At 39.4% G+C, this 16,067-nt stretch overlaps 1 protein-coding gene across 2 annotated transcripts in view; it reads right to left on the reverse strand.

Moving 5' to 3' along the window:
• pkhd1l1.1 (PKHD1 like 1, tandem duplicate 1) overlaps positions 1-16,067 on the reverse strand; it is a 73,080-nt gene that overhangs the window by 22,082 nt on the left and 34,931 nt on the right. For both annotated transcript variants that reach the window (XM_022667340.2, XM_022667339.2), the window contains exons 38-57: positions 15,694-15,899; positions 13,739-14,714; positions 12,812-13,060; positions 11,795-11,944; positions 10,508-10,682; positions 9,589-9,739; positions 8,976-9,132; positions 8,370-8,579; positions 8,066-8,195; positions 7,609-7,850; positions 6,941-7,077; positions 5,575-6,604; positions 4,171-4,362; positions 3,390-3,541; positions 3,066-3,225; positions 2,264-2,429; positions 1,467-1,528; positions 1,236-1,369; positions 866-995; positions 595-713 (exon numbers count right to left, since the gene is read on the reverse strand). In XM_022667340.2, the coding sequence (XP_022523061.2) occupies positions 595-713; positions 866-995; positions 1,236-1,369; positions 1,467-1,528; positions 2,264-2,429; positions 3,066-3,225; positions 3,390-3,541; positions 4,171-4,362; positions 5,575-6,604; positions 6,941-7,077; positions 7,609-7,850; positions 8,066-8,195; positions 8,370-8,579; positions 8,976-9,132; positions 9,589-9,739; positions 10,508-10,682; positions 11,795-11,944; positions 12,812-13,060; positions 13,739-14,714; positions 15,694-15,899 (4,928 nt within the window). The remainder of the gene's footprint in view (positions 1-594; positions 714-865; positions 996-1,235; positions 1,370-1,466; positions 1,529-2,263; positions 2,430-3,065; positions 3,226-3,389; positions 3,542-4,170; positions 4,363-5,574; positions 6,605-6,940; positions 7,078-7,608; positions 7,851-8,065; positions 8,196-8,369; positions 8,580-8,975; positions 9,133-9,588; positions 9,740-10,507; positions 10,683-11,794; positions 11,945-12,811; positions 13,061-13,738; positions 14,715-15,693; positions 15,900-16,067) is intronic.

The following is a 16,067-nucleotide window of genomic DNA, read 5'->3' on the forward strand; positions in this document are numbered from 1 at the left end:
TGTAAATCACTTTTGGAGCAAAAAACTAAAGGACACGCTTTTCTGGACAAGCTGAACAAACTTTAAGTTGGCTTGGAAAAGCGTGCTAATAATGTTTAAAAATTAAAATAGTTGCTAAGCTGTTTCTGTCTGAAAACTGTGCAGAGTGGTGTCCAAACATGTTGGCCTAAACTTTGGGTAAAATTTGAGTAAAACATTCAGATACGAGGTGGTTGTTACGGTGTTATCTGCTGCCTTTTCCCCTCTATCACCCCCCCTGTCTAAAAGTTTATGGACACATTTGAATGAATTCCTATAGGGAAATAAGATACATTGGTCACACTTTCTATGAATTAAGCTTTCTAAGAATAAGATACAAAAATAAAGCATATTTTAACAATAAAACATTAATGAGTTCTGATGCTAAAGACAAAACAACATTATTTTCACTGTAAATCACTTTTGGAGCAAAAAACTAAAGGACACACTTTTCTGGACAAGCTGAGAGATAAAGAAAGTTTATGAACAATTTTTAGGTTGGCTTAATTTCCAGTGAAAATCAAGACATACAAACATCACATGTTAAATGGGTCAGGAACTCTGAACTCTGCTCACCTTCCAGTCCACAGGTTCCTGAAGTGAGAGAGAGCCGGAACCAGCCTGGGCAGTGCTGGCCAGTTTAGTGTGATACACATTATAAGGCTTTCCGTATAGGTCAAGTTCACCAAACACACCTGAATAAGAGAGAATAACATCCCCATCAAATGAATAATAATGGTTCTTCTAATTGTCATAAAAAAGGTTAAGAAGTTAAAAAACGAACAAACAAGTGTAACCAAACAGCACCTGAATGCATTCTACTGAATCACACCACATAAATCTTTACCCAGAACTTTAGACCCCTGGTTTGGTCCGTCAGGTAGAGGCCATTCAGGAGTGAAATGGTTTCCTCTTAGAATGATCTGTAGTTCTGCTCTGAAGGGCTGGTTGGGCCATCCTGCAATCAGACGTCCTCCCTACGAAAAGAACACAAATGTAGTTTATAGACAGACTTCTAAAACTCTAAATCTCTAAAACTGTAAACTTCTAAAATTCTGAAGCTCCAAAACTTTAAAACTTTAAACTTCTAAAACTCTAAAACTCTAAAGCTTTAAAGCTCTCAAGCTCAAAAACCCTAAAACTTTAAAGCTCTAAAATTTTAAAGCTCTAAAACTCTAAAACTTTAAAGCTAATCTTACGATGCTGAGATCTTTTACCTGGATGGAGATGTAAGTTGCGTTCAAGACGACATTCCTGATTGTGCCGTTTATTGTGTCTGGAATCTCCAAGACTCCCAGGATTGTGATCTTGTTTAGAGGAGGGAGTGCAATGTCCAAAACTAGCCACATGCCTGCAGAAACCAGAAATAACATTTTAAAACAAAAATTAGGAATATGTATATCTTTATTGTCATTATCCAAGGTACAACGCAACTTAAAATACTGTACCTGCTGGAATAACAAGATCATCACCCTCTTGAATGGACTTCCAAACTGAGATGAACCAAGAACTATAAAGAATAAGATTAATAAAGATTTTTAGGAATAAGATACATTGGTAACACTTTCTATAAATGAAAATTTCTAAGAAAGAGATACATTGGTAACATTTTCTATGAATGAAGATTTTTAGGAATAAGATACATTGGTAACACTTTCTATGAATTAAGATTTCTAAGAATAAGATACATTGGTAACACTTTCTATGAATGAAGATTTCTAGGAATGAGATACATTGGTAACATTTTCTATGAATGAAGATTTTTAGGAATAAGATACATTGGTAAAACTGTCTATGAATGAAGATTTCTAGGAATAAGATACATTGGTAACACTTTCTATGAAGGAAGATTTCTAAGAAAAAGATACATTGGTAACACTTTCTATGAATGAAGATTTCTAGGAATAAGATACATTGGTAACACTGTCTATGAATGAAGATTTATAAGAATAAGATACATTGGTAACACTTTCTATTAATGAAAATTTCTAGGAATAAGATACATTGGTAACACTTTCTATGAATGAAGATTTCTAAGAATAAGATACATTGTTAACAATGTCTATGAATAAAGATTTCTAAGAATAGGAAACATTGGTAACACTTTCTATGAATGAAGATTTTTAGGAATAAGATACATTTGTAACACTTTTTATGAATGAAGATTTCTAGGAATAAGACACATTGGTAACACTTTCTATGAATAAGGACTTCTAAGAATAAGAAACATTTTGTAAATACATACGTAGTGTTGGAAGGTCTGCCAGTGGGTAGTGGTGCGAGCGAGACAGGCGGGGGTGATGTGGGAGTGATACAGTTGGGGTAGAAGCAGTTATACACGCTGAACTGCACTGATATATCTACTAATGATCTGTCGACACTGCGCCTCGCTCTACTGTTTCTTCCAGACACTGTGGAAACAATAGTTTACAATAGTAAACAGTGAGGAAAGCTAAATATTCTATAATAATCTACATTATTGTAGATTCAATGATATTTAATATTAATATTGTCAAAATTCTCAAATAATTGTGTATTATTAATCATGTATTCTCCTTTTGTATAATAATCCTAAAACAGTTAGATACTGTAAAAGTAAAGTAAAATTTAAATAATAGAAAACTGCATTAGATATAAAATGCATTGTAATATAAGATGCTTTGTTGGGTCCATAGTGCTCATAGTGAAAGCTAGTAATGAAGGTTTTTTTTAAGATTTTTTAGAGTTTGTCAATTTGATTTTTTTTTAAAAAGTGTTTCCTTCTTGTTTACATATAAAGTAAATACTACATACTGTATTATGAAGGATACTTTGCTGCATGCTGTGAGCTTGACAGCTCACCTATAGCACACTGAAATAGGGCCTTGTGTCTCCAAACTTGCAGACTTATTTTATTTTATTGTTTTATTATTTATTTTATTCAAGTCATTTAATTCAATGTAAATTAATCCCAAGTAATTTTGGAATAAAAAAAGCAAAAACGGAGACACTGTGTTTTTATTAAATGACAGATTGTTCATAAATAAAAGAGAGATTATAAATTGTACCCATATAGAAGAGGTTCTTGGTGGCGTTGTTAAAATACCAGTCTCCATTAATATTCACAGCGGGGTCCAGGGGAGCGGTGGAGCCGTTCCTGTTGTCTTTTATATAGAACCTGTCAGGACTCTGCGTCAGGTTGTGATTCACAATCACATAATCTTTAGGCTATTTAGGAACAGAAGAATAAAAAAAAAATTAACAATCAATGATCAGATATGTCCCAACACCTTTGTTTATATTGTGTATAACTAAACATATATGTATAGTTATATATATAACTACTCTATATATGTTGATAAATGCTGTTATGCACATTATTAAGACTTTACCCCGAAGCCGTAGAATAAAGCACTGTAGGAGATGTTGGAAATCTGGGAGGCGCCTCTGAAGTACCAGTTGTAGGTCTGGTCAGAAGGAATCAGTGCCATCCAACCAAAACTGTGGGTGACCAGCTTCTCCAGAAAGGGAACAACACTTGTACCTAAAAAAAACAAGAAATAGTGTGTTCTACTAACCAGTAGTTTCATTAAATATTGCTATATGGAAACATATATATATATTTATTTATTTTTTTTATTTACTCCCCATTTTCTTCCCAATGTAAGAAGCAAATTACACCATGACCTTATTAGGACTTCCTACATCACTAGTACTGCCCCTAACCAACTAATATATTTACATATTCACAAATTCACTTTACAGAACTATATTTGTTACATATTCAGTACATATTAATATGTATATGTAATAATAAATGTCACATAACCTTGCACTTTGCTCTGTTAATTATTTATAAGTTTTTTATACCCTTATATATTTTCTATTCTTCTGTGTCTAATTTATGTTGAATATGTTTCTTATTGTATTGTGCTACCTACCTACCTACCTACCTACCTACCTACCTACCTACCTACCTACCTACCTACCTACCTACCTACCTACCGACCTACCTACCTACCTACCTACCTACCTACCTACCTACCTACCTACCTACCTACCTAACTACCTAACTACCTAGGGGTGGAAAAAAATAAAATTTAATAAAAAACAATTTGGGCATTTTTTAAACTATACATGGAGACAAAAGTCAAAATCCTTATAACACTGTACCGAATGCGTTGGTGAGGATGACGTCTTTGGCCTGGAGTGAGGATGGTGAGGGGTTGTTGAAGGCCAGACGGTGGAAGCTGGTGGTATTATCACACACTGTGCCAGGAACGCCCGCGCTCCAGCTAACGCTGTCGGAACAGTGGGTGGGGTCCAGCAGGTTACTCTTCGGGAGCACCTTAGAGCCAGGTTTACCTTTCAAAACAATAAAACGGTTAGTGAATAAGCGAATTGACATGTAAATTACGTACACCAGGAGCTTTTATTAAATCTTATTTTAAATCTATAGGCTTTAAATATGGATGTCCCTGATCTGATCATGTGAAATTGGGTGGAAAAGGTTAAGATCACCGAAAATGTAATGTTACATTGTTTCTCCGTGAGTTCACTATAGTCTCTGCTGCACTTGTGCATTAAAAACGCTTGCGATTTCACAGTGATGGATTTTCTCGGGCTCTTTCTCTCTCTCTCACACACTCACACAGTTTCCTCTTTTAAAAAAAAATGCAATATATGCAGCTACACTTTTTTTCCTCAATTAAAGCTCTAATTTAAACTCAGTAACTCAGCAACTGAGCAAATCATTAAAACATTCAGATTTCAAAAGCATCAAACATACTGTGAGATATTATAATATAGATATAATAAAATATAGTGTAAATTTAGTTTACCAGGCCTAAAAACTACACTACACTATTATTACATTGTTATTACTATTACTGTCTCCCTCCAAATATACAGAGAAATATTTTTTTTTAAGATGGAAATCGTTTATATGGCTATTTAACACTTTATTGTAGTTTATTGTCTGAAAATATTTTTTTTGTTTTGATACCGTTGTTTTAAAAATTATTTAAAAAGTATAACAAAATATTTTCTTTTTTTTTCCTATACTGCATCACCAAAATATCAGATCGGAGCTCGGTATCAGCAGATACTCAAAATCAATAAACTCTCAACTAGGCAAGAATCTGTTGTTTCTAAATGCATCCATATTTTAAAAAATAGCACTAGTTTTAGTGAAGATACTCTGAAACTCTTCAGAACCATCATGCATCCATTCTTTCAGTAATGTTTATTTATAAAGACAAACTGCCTGACTAGGGGCTTTTAATTTTTTATTTTTTTATAGGGTTGTGTCCCAATACTTTTGTCCATATATTGTAGACTGTTGTCCACTGGTGCACTGGAGACATGGGGCATGTCTACTCTATGTTTTCTATGTTTACTCTATGTTTTCTCTCTCAAGGAATTTCAATCTACTTCTAAACCTTTAGCTTAAAATACCAAGCTTTTTTTTTACATTTATTCAAATGCATTTTAATACATTAATTTAACCTGAATTTCAATGCTATATTATTACAGATCTGAACTGATTGATCTTGAGTTAAAGCAAACAATGAGTACCTGTCAGAGATCCATCGATATCTATGAGAACCACTTCATGCTCCCATCTGAAGCTGGCCTTGTTGGGCGTCTGGTAGAACTGGATGCCGCTGAATTTAGCAGGCCAGCCTCCACAGCGGTAATTACAGGTTCCGTCTATTTTGGCCACCCCGATTCCAGCACATGAAGGACGATCGAAGTTCATGAACTTGGTGTTGATGACGCTCATGCCGTCGTCCAGCGGCAGGATGACCCCCTGGGTGGTGCAGTAATCGCTGCCCAGGCCCAGTTCGTCTACATGACCCACCAAGGTGCTGTTAACCAGAGCCGCACCGCCGTCCAGACCCCAGCCGCTCACGTAGGCCTGGAAGATGCGCTTGGTCTCCACGCCGGCGGCTTCGTTGTTGACCATGATGAAGTCTCTGAACTGCACCGACCCGACGTTCACCCACTCGGCTCCCTTCTGGTTGTTCCAGGAGGTGAGGCCTCGGAAGACGGCAGGCTGGGGAGTGTAGGAGCTGCAGGAGCCCTGCTTCACAGGGAAGTAATCCTGGAAGATCCAGAGTCCAAACCAGCCCTGAGAGTGCGCCGTGTTGTTGTAGAACTCGCCGAGCGGAACCCGTTTCTGGCAGATGGAGGGGTCGTAGGACGGGCCGTCTGGATTGTCGTGCATCCGGTACCAGTAACCGAAGTGGGTTCCTCCAGCAGCTGCGTTGTGTCGGATGATATTGTTGGGATTGGTGACCCAGTAGGCGGCCGGCGTCACGTCATCGTTCAGCAGGCTGGTGCTCTGCTTCACGAACACGGCCAGGTTGTACTGCAGGATGTTGCCCGTCTCAATGCCGTCTTCAATAAAGAAAGCTCCTCCCATGATGTTGTAGATGACGTTGTTCTCCACCAGCAGGCGGTGCGTGTTGTGGATGGTGACGGCGCGATTGTAGGTCTGGTGAATGCCGCAGCCGCGAACGTATGACTGGTATTTAATATCGCCCATCAAGTGCCAGTGGATGGGGTAGCGGCCCAGTCGAAATGCCTGACCAGCATTGAAAATCTAGAGAAAGAGGGTCAGGAAAGTCGTTAAACTCATTAAAAGTCTCCAGGACTCTTAAGCAGATCCAAACTTTTTTCCATCACTTTCTACACATACAGCTAAACATTAAATAGTGTGTCTTTGTAGTGTATTTGATTAAATATAGGTTAAAAAGTATTTGCAAATCCTCATCACAGTAGTCACTAACAAGCCAATAAAATTATTAATAGAATTATTGACCTTCTATTTCTCATCCACCTTATCATCATAACAGTCTCAAACTGACACTATAACTGTTCCCACTATATCTTATTCCCTCAAAAGTGTTTATAACCCCTAACTGATGATGCAGTGTACCTCGACATATTCGATCCTGCCGATGGCCAGGTTCTCATTGGGTCGAGGAGCGTGGAACATGATGCATCCTCCAAACTGATCACTTCCAACTTCTTCCCCAAACCTCCCCTGGAAACAAGTCTGGGTGGCGAACTCACCTGTGGATTAAAATAATCACAAATAAAACAGTATTAGGCAGAGAATTGGGCTGGAATTGGATCCACTGACATCTTTTAGCTCTGTCTGGACGGGATTATTTTCTCAGGAGGACGTCTGTGAAAAATATCTCACTCAATACTCAGTGGTAAAACTCCTGCATCCGGACTGCAATTGAAAAAACAGGAGGACCGGTGAGTTTTTAGGCTTTTTTCTCGATCACATGACATCATCACAGGGTTCTGTAGCTCCTCCATTTCCACTTGCTATTGTGTTTTTTTTTACCTGGATCTCTGTGGAAACCGTGGTGCGCCCAAAGTGTCACAAGTGGACAAATATCTATTTTAATAAAGGCGAGGAGACGAAACACAGAGATGTGCGTCCGGAATGTTTTGTTTTGTGATACAAAATATGTTTATTTGATAAGCTTTATAGGTAATTGAGAAGTTATTACAGGAGAACAGTGAATATTTTATGCAAACAAAACACTGTATATATGTGAATATGGGTTTATAAGGGTTTCCTGCTCCTACCTGTATTAAACCCATCAGGGCAGGCCTGGATCTGATCACTCCACTCAGCGTTGATGGATCCTCGCACCACAACATTCCTGGTGAGAACTCCCACTTCTGCCCTCCCCTCGAACACCGTGCCGTCCGGCAGGGTGACGGACACCCCCAGGTGGGTATATCTCAGAGGCTCAGTCAGGGTCAGGGTCTTGCCATCACCCGACACTGCAGCGATGGTTCTCACCTCATTCTCTCTCTGACTGTGTCTGAAAATCACAATCACAATCTTAATCACAATCACACTTGCATTTTGAGCTGCGCAAGGTGTACTTTTCCCGTCGTTACGATAGCAAAGACACACTGACACGCCAATAAAAATCAAGCTGCACTGTGCACAGTTGACGGCTCATCTATAATGTGTATTTGTGTTGAAGATCAGCAGCATTTAAAAACTCATGCAATAAAGTCATGTTTTTTATACCTGTGTCCTGTGGAGGCAATGACGATTTCATCTCCAACTCTCCAGGTAACAGCGTCCATCAGGGTGAGAGTACCGGAGCCACTGTTCGCCGTTTGGGCGAGACGAGTCCAGACAACAGGAATGGGAATACCTGGATTTAAACAGAAAATAAACCTAGTTTAATTAACCATTAGTGAAAGATCTACACCTTCTTCTGGATGCAAATCTGTTGGGAGGCTCAATAATTTTTTCATGCATGTTGGCGATTCCTCTTAATTTTTTGCAGAGCTGTTTATATATCTGAAGATTTGATTAGTGATCATACCATGCAGGTCCAGCACTCCCTCCCTGACGCCCAGTGTTTTCGCTCCGTAGACGGGGATTTCTGGCGAGCGCAGATGGCCGTGGAGGGTGATGATGGCTTTATGCTGGAAGGGTTCGTCCTCTGTTCCAATCTGAAGAGCTCCACCATCTGTGATCAGAATGTTCTCAGCCTGCAGTTCAATATCCGCCTCGTCGAAGATCAGCTTTCCACCTGAGAATAAACAGAGAAACAGAAGATTTGATCGAATTTCCAAAAGTTTTTATTTGTTTGTTTTTATAAACTGGCTTATGCAGTTTATTGTATATGGGATTAAAGGAGTGCTTGTGCACTTGGTGCTCTTACGCTCTTAATTCAATCTCTCCTAAACTTCGCTTTCTTTTGAGATCTCAGCGATAACCACTGTTACCGGGCAGTCCTCTACAAAGGTGCGACAGAGAGCTGTTGTTCGACTGGGGTTTTTATGCTGTGTCTCACAGCTGAGCCTGGTCAGTGCTGATTATTGCTGGGGATTCTGGGACTTGGAGATTTTAATCCAGATCCATCAGCTCTTCTACTATATATGTCAAAAATAACTATATTTCAGAGATATTCCCTCCATACCCGTACCTTGAATGAGAAGCATTTTCAGCACAGGTGTGCTCACGTCCAGCAGGATAGTCTGTCCCTTAGTGATGACGGCAAATGTGCCTTTTTCAGGCGGTGATTGACCTCCCCACGTATAGCGAGACGACCAGACATCAATGTAGAAGAAGTCAGCCTGATCCTGGAATAATCATACAGATATTACACATATTATATTGCAGAGTAATATATTTACACAATAGATAAAGTGAAAAATCTGTAATTCTTATGTAGCACATACTGGGTTATATCTACACTCTGCGCAAGGCATGTGGTGATGTTCATTGCTATCTTACACCATCTCACAGCAGTGCTCACAAACCCAACTTTTACATCAACAATAAACAGATTACTAAAATACTAAAATACCTAAAATTAACCACACCCATGATTCATTAAGATAATTAGTACACTTTTGTGCATTTTGAGGCGCACAAGCTGTACTTTTCCCGTTGTTATGATAGCAAAGACACGTCGACATGCCCTAAATCAAGCTGCCCTGTACATAGTTGATAGCAGTTTGTAGATTCAATGCAAAAACATAAAAAATTACAATTAAAAAATTTAATTTTCCTTGGTTAAAGAAATTGAAGTTTACCATGACGGCGATTCCTCTGTTCCCGACCTGCACTCGGACCTTGGTCAGCTGGGACGTGGGCTGGGCATTGGTCACACAGATCACATGCGTTTCATTGGCTGACTGGACATCACAGACTGACCCTGCTATAGACACTATCACATTCCCAGCACTGTAACATTACATAGAAAAACATGACATATAGAAAGATGTGTTAGTTTTGCCTATGGAAAGCTCCCTTGACATTGAGACGACATTGCAACCAAAATGTATCATGTATAATTGTAAAATTCAACAATATAATTTTATTTTTGTTCATAAATAAGCACATAAACAATGATCTAAAAAAATACAGATGTATTTTTTAGTTCAAAATTTTTTTTAGGGCTTTATGAAGCCCAGGAAGTTCCAGATTGATGCAGGAACACATTTTTAGTAAGTTTATCTCCTGGGTTCATCACATGCAGCTCTTTTTTTTGTTTTCTTTTATTATAATATCCTTTTTTCCTTTCCTTTTCTTCTCTTTTCTACTGATTTAAAATTCAGATCCTGGATTCATTTGCATCACAGTGCTTTGATAAACTGCTTCAAAGTCTTCAAAATTTTAAAACTTTTGGGGCATTTTTATTTTTCTAAAACTTATCCAGGTGTAGAAATTACTGTTTTCAAATTCCATGACTTTTCCAGGTTTTTAATGACAGTACATTGAAAAATGCTAAAAAAATGGGAGGAGTAGTTTAGGAGGGGCACTGCTGGGTGATGTATAGGTTTAGGGGCGTGGCTGGAATGAGATCTGATTGGGCTGAGCAGTGTGTCTCTGAGACCGGTGACACGCAGGGTGATGCAGAGGCAGAAATGACCACAGTAAAAGTGTTTTTAAAGGTTAGTAAGCGTCACTGGAATTGGGGTTGCATTACTAACAGCTGTATTAACTCCAGACCTGAATCCAGAGCCGGTGATGGTGAGCACAGTTCCTCCGGCGGTTCCTCCTCGGCGTGGTGAGACGTTGGTTATGTTGGGAGTCAGGCTGGATCTGTACGTGTAGCCGTTAGACATGTTGGCCGACCCGTTAATATTCAGCACCAGAACCTGACAGGCCAGAGCTGTCTGACTTCCTGTTACAGAGAATTACATTACAGAAAACATGCATTTATACAGCCGTCATCACAAACCTGCCTGTTATCAGAAGATAACATTATTTATCATATCTGATGATGCTGGAAACATTGCTAGCATTTTTTACTGTCATCAAAGAGCATCAAAGAAAACAGCAGGTCACCTCTATAGACTGTATCAGAGACCAGGCTGGTCCTCACTAGCAGCTTGATATAATATATTAATTTATTAATCTTTCTCCTGCCGTATGCCTTCTATTATTTTATTCATGATTTCTATAAACAGCAGTAATAATCAGACCCGCTCTTTCAGGTTCCTACAGTTTTTACTGAACCAATAGATTCTGCTAAAAAACTCACTAAATCAATTTAAACTTTTCATTTTCTAACCAAATTCACTTAGCATGTAACTGTTTTAGCATTTTTCTTTTACTTTTACATTTATTATATTATTTATTTACATCAGCTCACAGACGCAGCCTTGTGCTGATCCAGTTGATGGCAAGCTGCATGACTGGGATTCGAACTGGCAATCTCCCAATCATAGTGGCGGCGCTTTAGACCACTGGACCACTTGGTGCCCCCTATTAACTTTACTAATTTCATCCTATTATTTATTTTATTTCCTGTTTTACTTTTGCCCTTTTGCCCTTTAATTTCATTTATTTCTTGTGTTTTATAATTTATTGTCTTTATAATCTTGGTTTTATTTTTCTATTATTGTTATCTGTGCTTGTTATCTTTTATTTTTCTAATAATTTATCTCTATTTCATGGCTTTAAATTTTAGCCTGTACAAATTATTTTATTTGTTCTTAATTAAATCTTATATTGTTTGTTTAGTTTTTAATGCTTTTACTGTACCACTTACCATTTTTTTGTGTTGTTTGCGAAGTTCCTTATTTTAGCTTAACTTGATAAAATACTTGATTTTAATTTAATGATTTTTTTTCAGTCTCTTTAGGTTGTAAATGCTCAGCTACATTTAAAATAAGGATTACCCTCAATCTATTAAAGAGTGAAAATAAAGTTTGACTGATTCATTGATTGATTGATTGATTGATTATGGAAAAACGCAGCATAATCTGTTAAATTGAATGTAATAATGTTTACCATTGTTGGGTGGGACCTCGCAGTAGAGGCTGGTGGAGGTGGAGGTGTTTCTGTTGACGCTGCATTCTCTGCTGCAGATCAGAACTTTAGAGGAGTTTGGATCGAACCCGGTTCCTCGGATCTCCACGACTGCACCTCCGGCGAGGCTTCCTACAGAACAGAACCGTGGCTGTTAGTGAACAGTAATGCTAAATACTGAGATACATCGTAAAATCACATCGTAGAATTACATCTAAAGCACTACAGCAGGGGTTTCCAACCTAAAGAATATAATAAATCATTTAAAATCTAAATATATACAATCAAATACAAGCAATATAGCCAAAAAGGATCAATTTGATTCGCCTCAGAACCTTTTGTTAATAATTTTGTGAATAATCCTGTTTTTAACCATTCATTATATTTTAGATAATAGATATATTTCACATAGACTTATATGCATCAATTTTTTTATCTTTGTTTAAGCAAATAAAACACGAATAAAATAAAAAGTAAAGAAGTAGTAAATAAAATTAGGGATGTCTTGATTACTTTTTTTGCCCCCCGACTTTTTTTGAGTCCCGATCCGATACTTAGAAATGCAGTAAAAAAAAGGAAAGAACACGATAAAGTTGTTCTTTGTTCTTTTTAATTATTATTGAAACAACGGTATTAAAAATTACCATTTTTAGCACAAAATAAACAAGTACAAAAAGCATGTAAATGATTTTCATTTAAATAATATGCATATTCATTTCTTTAAAAAAATCATACGAAAACAATTCTGTGATTAATCACAATTAAGGTCATGATTAATATTTTATATTTAATAGTGGTAGTTACCTGTATTATAATATTATAACAATAATTATTTACCACCTGATTCCCATCCTTTAAAAATCACATGATCGGACCCAGATCAGATCAGGGACTGATCAACCCTGAATAAAATGTGTTTTGAAATTTAAACAAACCATTTTATGTGATTAAATAATAATAATAAAAATAAGCAACTATAACTAATAAAGGTCTCGTTACCTTCGTTAGGCAGGACTTGGTCTAGCCGCAGCTCGTAGGTGAAGGTTGACTGAGTCTGGGCGAGACCTTTGACCTGGTGAGACAGTGAGACGAGGAAGGTTCCTCCTGCATGATCTCCCACAATGCACTGCAGCGTCGAGTCCGAAACCAACGTGACGTTACACCAAACGCCGTCTATATTCACAGAGACGAGACCCGGGTCCGAGCCGAAACCAGAACCTGAGACGGTGATGACTGTTCCACCGGGGCCTGTGGAACAGAAACAAGTAAAAACACTGAAGTTAAACTTTTTGTTTTACTTATTTTAGGAATAATGATCTTATTCAGTCTTACTTAGAATTTCCACCGTATTTTAAATAATTTGATGAGCACAAAATAAGCACAATGTGTCACCAGTCAAGTTATTGTAATACATGTGTCCACATTTAAGCTTGAAAATAGAAGATTTTTTGCGTGATTTAAGTCTTCCTTGACTCATTTGAGATTTTAGCTTATTTTGAAAAATTTTACTAAAAAAAATGTGCTCATCCTGTTAGTATTTTTGTGCTTAATATAATGCCAATGGATTTTTTGCAGCGCAATGTCAATTAAATTAAACAGAACAACGTTTTACATTTTTACATTTTACACTTTTTTTGTATTTTATTCAGCAAACTGGCTTCTGGCATCCCAATTTTGCATACTGTACTACGCCCTGTGCTGCAGACATCACCCTTCAGTGATGTGGGGAGAGAGCGCCATCTACTGTACCCACCCGGAGGGAGCAGGGCCAATTGTGCTCTCTCTGAGCGCCGGCAGCTTGATGGTAAAGCTGCATGAGCAGGATTCAAACCAGCGACCTCCTGCTCATAGTGGCATCGCTTTAGACCGCTGGACCACTCTGCGTAGACTCAAGTAAACTTTAGTCATGATAAAACTGTTGCGTACCTGTCGTGGGGCTGACGCTGGTGATCTTCGGTGTTTGTTCTCGAGAGTAGTTGTAGCTCAGTGACGGGTACCTCACTCCCAGCACCTGAATGCTCACCTGCACCACATTCTCAGTAGAGGCTCGTGTCACGCACTGCACAGTTCTGGGAGTTACCTGCACGACGGAGCAGGGTTTGGTTCCCAGCGTCACGCTGGTGTTTCCTGAGACGAAGCCGTTTCCTGTGAACATCAGCAGGGTTCCTCCTGCAAGGCTGCCGGAGGTGGGACTCAGAGTGGCGAATGGTACACTGGTTAGCGTAGCATTTCCTGAAGCCAGGCCTCTGCTCATCACCACCACCTTCAGGGCTTGTGGACCTGCAGGTAGGGCCTCGACGGACAGCGTGATGTTGGCGTCGGCCACCTCCGTCACCTCCAGTTGGGTGTTTCCTGCAAACACTTTAACGTCTTCCAGGTTGCTAGCGAAGCCGCTGCCGGAGACGACGACGGTGGTTCGGTTCCCGAGGAAAGTGTTGGGGTTGACAGAAGAAATCTGAGGGGTTAAATCTGAGGAATAAATGTAGGAGCAGACACCACCGCAGGATGAGATGACGGCGCCGATGCTAACGGCGACGCCTCCTCTGGAAGCCGGAGCCGGAGACGTGTCACATACGACCTGAGTGTAGTTCCTGGAGACTACGGTACACTGAATACCAGCAACACTGACCATTCCATTACTCAGACCAGAACCAGAGATGAGGAGGCGGGTTCCCCCGGTGGTGCTGCCCGTCGATGGGGAGACGGAGTCCACCACTGGAAGCACCACCATGCGTCTTCTGGTCTCGCTGGGCGTGGTGATCATGGCAGTCCCGAGATTGTTGACTCTGACCTGGACGGGCAGAGGGGTGGCAACAGGTACTCCACTGTCAGGGCTGAGGAGGCAGGTGATCTCAGTGGAGCTGCTATTGGTCACTCGACAGGAAGCACCTCCAATTGTGACCTGCAATGTATAGAAAAATACATATACCAGTTACATAGAGCTACAGAAGGCTCTTAAGGTTCTCAAACTTTGGTACGGGTTCCACTGGAGCATCTCCGGTGGTCTCGCAAAGCATCCCAAGGTGGTTCACTAACCAGATCAGCGATTTTTAACCCAAAGGATTTAAGATTATATTTAGTCTTAAATTCAGATCGTTTTAAGATATTATGCATTGTAGATTAACTAATACTGAAGTCATTTAAACTGTGAAGAAGAACATGTGGAATTATTTACTAAGCCAAAAGAGGATGTGTTTTATGTTGTACATTTTTTAAAGTACCACCTCTTCATTTATGTGAAGAATTCAGGCTTCTGATTGGCAGCAGCATTAGCATTAGCCGCTAACCAAAGCACTGGCGCTAGACTGAGGAACCCTGCGCTTCATCCCATGAAGCTTGTTTTAACACAGTTAATACGCAGACTCCAGTCCGATATACTTGCTCTCTGAATGCTAATGAGGCTGCTCCAGCCTTAGTGCTGGAGAAACTTCACTGTAAACTCACCCTTATAACGCTGTAATAATTCAGTGGAGTGACTTTACTGCTCCTTAATACCTGACTGGTAGAATTCATACATATGGAGCACCAGATAAGACACATTTTTTGGGGGAAAATTACAGGATTTTAATTGTGTCTTCTAGTCGAAAAATATGGTATATACGATGTAATGCTTTTTTGCACTATTTACTGTAATGATTTTCATCAAGATGCATCCTTGTGCTGATCCACATCACCCTAGGAGGAGGGGAAAGAGCGCCATCTACTTTACCCACCCAGAGAGAGCAAGACCAACTGTGCTCTCTCGGGGCTTCGGCAGCTGATGGCAAGCTGCATGAACAGGATTTGAACCAGCAATCTCCCGATCATAGTGGCAGTATTTGTATTTTTATTCTATTCTGTGCTGTTTTACACTAATTTCAGCTTCCAGGAGATCTCCTCACCTCATTTGCACATGGGATGCTGCTGAATCCAAAGCCCTGGAGGGTGATAGGCTCGTGCACTGTTGCACGGTCGGGTGTGATGGAGCTGACGGTGGGCGTGGCACAGCTGGAGAAACCGAAGGAAAAGCCGTCTGAGGTGCCGTTAGTGCCGGGGCACTCAGCGGAGGACACACAATCAGATGGTGTTCTTCTCGCACGAGCTGAACCTGTAGAATCAGTTGTTGGGGTACAGATTAAATTCAGTCTGAAAAATGGGGTGTAAAAGAACTCAGAATTCACCATTAAAAGCAGTAACTGGATAAACTGGTTTTAAAATGAGATCAGTCTCCAATCTCTTTGAGAGAAGAATAAATCTGCATTTACACTACCGATAC

Source organism: Astyanax mexicanus, chromosome 3 (assembly GCF_023375975.1).
Source record: "Astyanax mexicanus isolate ESR-SI-001 chromosome 3, AstMex3_surface, whole genome shotgun sequence".
Taxonomy (NCBI): domain Eukaryota; kingdom Metazoa; phylum Chordata; class Actinopteri; order Characiformes; family Acestrorhamphidae; genus Astyanax; species Astyanax mexicanus.